The 7,500-nt window shown below is 38.9% G+C and overlaps 1 protein-coding gene across 2 annotated transcripts in view; it reads left to right on the top strand.

Moving 5' to 3' along the window:
• Positions 1-7,500, top strand: part of LOC135106442 (probable chitinase 2) — a 33,016-nt gene that overhangs the window by 10,574 nt on the left and 14,942 nt on the right. Inside the window, exons 2-3 of one of the 2 annotated variants that reach the window (XM_064015451.1) lie at positions 2,171-2,371; positions 3,577-3,736. In XM_064015451.1, the coding sequence (XP_063871521.1) occupies positions 2,171-2,371; positions 3,577-3,736 (361 nt within the window). The remainder of the gene's footprint in view (positions 1-2,170; positions 2,372-3,576; positions 3,737-7,500) is intronic. The other variant, XM_064015452.1, reaches the window with a different exon arrangement.

Genomic DNA, 7,500 nt, shown 5'->3' with positions numbered 1-7,500 from the left:
CTGGTGGTGGTGAGGATGAAGGGATAACCAACATCACGATGCTCCACCGGAGTGTTGGCGTCCCTTCACCTCCTGGAGCATCCATTGACAACACCTGTACCGGGATTGAGGGTCACTCTCCTGCAGATTGCCACCTTGGTGTTATCGGCACACGGTTGGTTGTTTCCTACTCACCGTGTCTGCCTGGGAGAATCATGCTAGCAGGTGGCCTGGACAGGAGATCGGAAATCTGCCTGCTTGAGTGTTGTGGCCAAGAAAAGCCAAGGAAGGCTCCGTGGATCCTGGGATTGGCATCAATATTGTTCCGCACAATGGCAGATGACCTCCTCCACCTGGTTTTGGCATGATTATCTCAAAGTACTCTCGCTTTGTTTTCTGCCTTCCCTCCGTTACCCCTTTTTTTTTTTTTTGTTATTACCCTCAGGGGGTGATTTACCCCCAGCTTGAGAACAACTGCGCAAACTTCAGCTTCTGATGCCCGTTGGTCCCTGGTATATCACTCCATGTCCCAGAATTTGTGATTATACTCGTATGAGGGTCAGTGGAATCTCTCTCTCTCTCTCTCTCTCTCTCTCTCTCTCTCTCTCTCTCTCTCTCTCTCTCTCTCTCTCTCTCTCTCTCTCTCTCTCTCTCTCTCTCTCTCTTTAATGAGATGGAGAAGCGTCATTACACCAACATGGAGTGCATTTTTGGTGACTCATTAATACAGGTATCTGTGATCAGCTTCATAACGTTGTATTATTTAATCATAATATTGCCCTAGAGTTCTGGCCTGCAGCGTTAACACAGCATTAGTAAACTCAGGGAGTTAATACAACTCATCCACAGTCCCTGCAGTATGAAGCTGGCATCACACTAATCCAAATCTGACGAACATGAACTTCTCAAATTTTCCATTTTGTGATACCACATTTTGCAGTGCAGCTGGGACTGCATCTCAAACATTATAGAGCCCTATCTTAACTCGACTGTCTACAGACAAGTGTTTATTTATTTATTTTTTTTATTTATTTATTTATTTTTTTTTTTTTCTTAATGACTAGAGATAGTTTAACAGATTCTGCTCCGACTATAGAAGAACAACTGACTTAGTATTTACCAACTACTGTATATTTTTGTCTGATTCTAAACTATATGAACTGCACCTGTCAATCTGTAAAGATAGTGTTGTGTTTGTAGCTGTCCACTGTATGTTTACAAATGAAAGCTGGACTGTTGTGAACACTTTACAGGGTCTATTTCATCCCTATATTTGGTTAATCTTTTAACCAGGTCTTTAGCCATGTTGTTGTGGACAACAGCGGACAAATGTTTATAAACACGCCTTTGTAAACATTGGGTTCTGAGTATATGCAGCTCGTGGGCAGACAAGAGGACAGCTAAGAACACAACATATTGTCATCAACATAGCTGAAGGCTTGGTTATAACATTAGCCACATATAGGATGAAGTAGACCCTATAAAGTGTTTGCAGCAGTCAAGCTTTCATTTGTATAAAATGGCAGACAACTACAAACAAGAGGACAGCTGCAAATACAACACAACAATGGTTCAGCTTCATTAACAAACAAAAGACGCTTTTTAAGAAAGACGTAATCTGATGTAACAATGATACCAACTAAAAAAGCTTATTACTGACCATGCTATAGCTAGCAAAATGGACATGCTTTTGATTATTGTCCACTCATATAGAGCAGGTATCTCAGTTTTATTTATCAGAAAGTTGATTTTCTGAATATTGCTACTGGAATTTGATAGATGTATAAATTGGTAGTAAATAAATAAATTCGTAGTGACTGACAGTATATTAATGCTCTTGATATATCATGATATATCAAGGCCTTTTTGAGGTGGGGAAAACAACAACAACAAAAAAAAAAACAGCAGATAACAATAGCTCTCAAAGGTCAAGCTTCAAGCGACCTTTTTGATATCACAAGAACCGAAAGAAAAAGTAATTTTCTTCCTCTGTACACACACACACACACACACACAAACACAGACACATACACACCTATGGCAAACATAGCAACCTTCACCTCGTATAATACACTATGCCTATATTTTTATCGTGATATCTGCCATTCACCCACGTGTACTATGGATTCCAACTTCTTTGTTTCTTACAGCTTATTTTAAACTCTTATATTATCCTCCCTTCTCTTTTCAGCAGGTGGGGCTGCGGCTCAGCATTCTCAGGAGGTGGTCTGTTACCTCGGCTCTTGGGCTGTGTACAGACCCTCAAATGGCAAATTCAGCATAGAAAACATTGATCCTACATTATGTACTACTCTAATCTATGCCTTTGTAGGCATTGACAACACCACCTACAACATGCAGTCCCTTGATCCAGAGTATGACTTCAAAAAGAGTAAGGAAATTTAAAAATTGGTTGTCCACTTACCTTATATATACATTCTAAAGTTTAAGATCTAATTTCCATGTGTATAAGCTTCATGAATATTGTAATACAGTGCCTTTATGCTGTGTTTCATCTTATTCATATTGCTGAGGCTCATGCTCCTAAATACAGTAGGTTATCCTAAGAGCTGTTTTTAAAGGCCACAGAAATGATCAATTAAATCTCTCTCTCTCTCTCTCTCTCTCTCTCTCTCTCTCTCTCTCTCTCTCTCTCTCTCTCTCTCTCTCTCTCTCTCTCTCTCTCTCTCTCTCTCTCTCTCTCTCTCTCTCTCTCTCTCATTTCTCACTAGTGATATAGAATCCTCGTTAAACCATTCCTGAAAAAAAAATACTTCCATCGGAGCAGTGGCACCCAACCTTTTATCTGCCATATCTCCTTCATTTAGTTTAGCTGTTTGGATTTTCCCTTTCATGTGCATAAAAGTTGTACAAAATGCATTTTTTTTTCTTTTTAACTTAAGGGTGACACTGGTCAAGGCCAACAAGTACTCAAAAAAAAAAAAAACACTAAAGTCAAGAGAGGTCAAAAAATGACGATCCAGATTTGGAGGATAGGTGTCTTGAAATCTCCCTTTTGAAAGAGTTCAAGTCACAGGAAGGAGGAGGTGCAGAAGCAGGCAGGGAGTTCCAGAGTTTACCAGAAAAAGGAATGAATGATTGAGAATATTGTTTAACTCTTTCATTAGCAAGTTGGACAGAATAGGAGTGAGAGAAAGTAGAAAGTCTTGTGCAACAAGGCCATGGGAGGAGAGGAGGCATGCAATTAGCAAGGTCAGAAGAGCAGTTAGCATGAAAATAGCAGAAGATAGCAAGAGATGGAACACTGTGGCAATGAGAGAGAGGTTGAAGACAGTCAGTCAGGAGAGGAGTTAAAATGAAATGGTTTTGACTACATCCTGTCCAGAAAAGCAGTATGAGCAGAATCCTCCCATACATGTGATAATATAAAAAGTATCCAAAATGCAGGATTAAGCATATCAAATTTAGATTTATGTTTCCATCATGATGAATTTCCTTGCTGGAGTCCTAATTTTTTTCTCAAGAAATTCTTGTGACAGCATCAAAGAATTGAGGAATAATAAATTGTCTTGAAAGCTATGTGGCTTTTTTTTATGCTTCTTTTCCTGTGTTCATGTTGGGTTTGATATCCTACAGAGGCTCTACAAAGGTTTGTCAACATGAAGAGTCTCAATCCTCGGCTGAAGGTGCTGTTGGCAGTGGGAGGTTGGACAGAGGGTTCCACCAAGTACTCCGCCATGGCTGCAACAGCTGCCACCAGGAAGGCTTTCATTGACTCATCCATAAAGTTCATTCAGTAGGTTTCCTGTGATACTTATACACTTCTGCCAATGTTTTGTGATTGTGTTTGCTGTCTTTTCATGGAGATATGGATTTTTTTTCTCCTTTTTTTTCAGTGTTTTTATAAATAAATGCCTTTGTTTGATATAGTATGACTTACCAGTAAGACTCTAATAGATTTCACAGCTTCACCATTGATCTATCAAGATCCTATTGCCTACCTCCCCATTTGTATCTTGTATGTGGAAATCATATACTTTCATAATTATGTATTACTGAAATATGTTTACTGAAATAGCTCTCAAAAAATGTTATGGCATCTTGTTCCTTTGTTCCTTATTTGACAAATAACAAGATTTAGTTTGCTTGCATCCAGTAATTACTATGTTTTTTATTGAAGCTGCAAATAAGGAAATCTAATGTTTTAATGCTCTGAATGCCAATAAGAATATGATACTAGTTATGTCACTTGAGCAACTCAACTTACAATATTATACTGAGTAAAAAAATAAAACTACAGACAGTATCTACTTGATCTCTAATTTTGCTGTCAATTATATCTCAGAGTCATACTTAATTTAACTTGTCCCACATTTTATTTCACATTTTCTTCAATGAGACATACAAAAATTTGATCTGTCAGTTGCTAACTGTTTCATGTAAGGATTTTGACTGCATAGATTGTACACAAAAAAAAATATCATTTAATGCCACGTGGTGCCACTTGAATATGTAACAAGCAAAGAAGAGAGGAAGGGAGGGAGGTGGACATTCACCCAGGCAAGCGGCTCCCACAACACACACCATACATGTTAATTTCAATAAAAAAAAAAAAAGCACACGTGCATAAAGTATTTTCATCATGATTACTTGAACTATCATATCCCGAAGTATGCACCTTAACTCACAGGACACCTTGTACAGAGGATGTCAGAGTTATGAGGTAACGAGTATTGAATGTTCAGAGATACAAGCAGAGCAAAATTGTGCTCTCAATATTGTTCCCTTTGCTAACCAAAAGTTAAAATTTGCCGTTACATACCATATTCACCCAGTACACCAGCCACTACTCACAAGAACATACGAACATAAGAAATAAGGAAAGTTGCAAGAAGCCACAAGGCCTACACATGGCAGTCCCTGTATGAAATATACCTATCTATTTCCACCTATCATCCCCATCCATAAATCTGTCTAATCTTCTCTTAAAGCTCCCTAATGTCTTAGCACTAACAACTTGATTACTGAGTCCATTCCATTCATCTACCACTCTATTTGAGAACCAAATTTTTCCTATCTTTTTTATAAATCTAAATTTTTCAAGCTTGAATCCATTATTCCTTGTTCTGTCCTGGTTGCGGATACTAAAAATTTTGCCTATGTCCCCCTTGTTATAATCCTTATACCACTTAAAGACTTCTATCAGATCCCCTCTTAATCTACCTCTCTAAAGAGAGAGAGTTTCAATCTTGCCTCGTTAGGAATGTTCCTTATCCCCTGTATCCTTTTAGTCATTCTCCTTTGTACTGATTCTAATAGACCTATATCCTTCCTGTAAGGTGGGGACCAGAACTGCACAGTATAGTCTAGATTAGGTCTGACCAGTGCCAAATATAACTTTAGTATTACTTTGGGCCTCCTAAAAATTAATCCTAATACCCTATTCCCCCTTTGTGCATTGCTTTCCTAGACGGAGTTTAGAGTTAACTATACCTCCTACATTTTTTTCGTACCCTGAACCTACCAGTTTCATTGTTTATTGTGTACCTACTGTGTGGGTTTCCTCTACCTGTGCTAAGTACTTTGCATTTGTTGATATTAAACTGCGTTTGCCATCTGTCCGTCCATTCGTTCATCCTGTCTAAATCTGCCTGCAAGGTGATGGTATCCAATTCTACCTACTTTTGTGTCATCCTCAAATTTACTAGCATCACTTTTAATTCACTATTCAAGTCATTGATATATATTAAAAACAACAATGGCCCTAATACTGATCCCTGTGGCACCCCACTAATTACAAGACCCCACTCGGATTTAGAGCTGTTTATTACAATTCTCTGTCGCCTGTCGCTTAACCATGACCTTATTCAGCCTGACACCTTCCCATCTATCCCATGTACCCTAACCTTTCTCAGGAGCCTCTGATGGGGTACCTTTTCAAATGCTTTACTAAAGTTCAGATATAAGATGTCATAACTATCACCATTATCTGCTGCCTCATACACTTTACTGTAAAAATTTAACATGTTCATCAGGCAAGACTTCCCCTTCATGAAGCCATGCTGTGACTGCTTTATCAAGTTATGCTTGTCTAAATGTTCCCTAATGTTCTTTGTTATTATTAACTCCAATATTTTACCTACAACAGAAGTTAAGCTGACAGGTCTATAATTAGACATTAAAGTTTTATCTCCTTTCGTAAAGATAGGAACTACATTAGCTTGCCTCCACATTACTGGTACCTCACCTTACTCAAGTGATTTCCTAAAGACAGAAACTAATGGCTCATTAATAACATCTTTGCATTCCTTAAGTATTCTAGGATATATTTCATCTGTTCCTGGTGTCTTGAATTTTTTTAGCCTATCTATCTCTTGTTCCACTATCTCCTTAGTTATGGTAATATCTGTCAGCTTCTCATTCTCATCTGCTCTAAACACTTGTTCACTATTCGGCATATCCTGCATGTTTTCCTGGGTGAAGACAGTTAAAAAATGCACATTCAGAATTTGACTAATCTCCTCCCCAGAACTAACCAGCTCCCCATCTGCTGTCTTTAATGGACCTATAGTTTCCTTATTCTTCATCCTATATACCTGATAAAATCCCTTGGGGTCTGTCTTCACATGGCTGGCTGCCTTTAATTCATAATTGTTTTTAGCTTTCCTCATTAACCTCCTGACTGTTCTAACTAATTCATTATACTGTGGCCTTAAAGCCTTTTCCCCTGCCTTTAAACTTTTATGTATACTTCTCTTCCACCTTACATAGTGTTTTAACCTAACAGTCATTCATTTAGGGTCATTTTTCTGTGATCTTATTGGTCCGTATGAGATTTTTTTTTTTTTTTTTTTTATGTAGGAAGGACACTGGCCAAGGGCAACAAAAATCTAATAAAAAAAAATGCCCACTGAAATGGCAGTCCAATAAAAGGGTCAAAGCAGTGGTCAAAAATTGGTGGATAAGTGTCTTGAAACATCCCTCTTGAAGGAATTCAAGTCATTGGAAGGTGGAAATACAGAAGCAGGCAGGGAGTTCCAGAGTTTACCAGAGAAAGGGATGAATGATTGAGAATACTGGTTAACTCTTGCGTTAGAGAGGTGGACAGAATAGGGGTGAGAGAAAGAAGAAAGTCTTGTGCAGCGAGGCCGCAGAAGGAGGGGAGGCATGCAGTTAGCAAGATCAGAAGAGCAGTTAGCGCGAAAATAGCGGTAGAAGACAGCTAGATATGCAACATTGCGGCGGTGAGAAAGAGGCTGAAGACAGTCAGTTAGAGGAGAGGAGTTGATGAGACGAAAAGCTTTAGATTCCACCCTGTCTAGAAGAGCAGTATGAGTGGAACCCCCCCAGACATGTGAAGCATACTCCATACATGGACGGATAAGGCCCTTGTACAGAGTTAGCAGCTGGGGGGGTGAGAAAAACTGGCGGAGACATCTCAGAACACCTAACTTCATAGATGTTGTTTTAGCTAGAGATGAGATGTGAAGTTTCCAGTTCAGATCATAAGTAAAGGAGAGACCGAGGATGTTCAGTGTAGAAGAGGGGGACAGTTGAGTG

Source organism: Scylla paramamosain, chromosome 13 (genome assembly GCF_035594125.1).
Source record: "Scylla paramamosain isolate STU-SP2022 chromosome 13, ASM3559412v1, whole genome shotgun sequence".
Classification (NCBI taxonomy): domain Eukaryota; kingdom Metazoa; phylum Arthropoda; class Malacostraca; order Decapoda; family Portunidae; genus Scylla; species Scylla paramamosain.
This window is presented reverse-complemented; position numbering and strand designations above follow the sequence as displayed.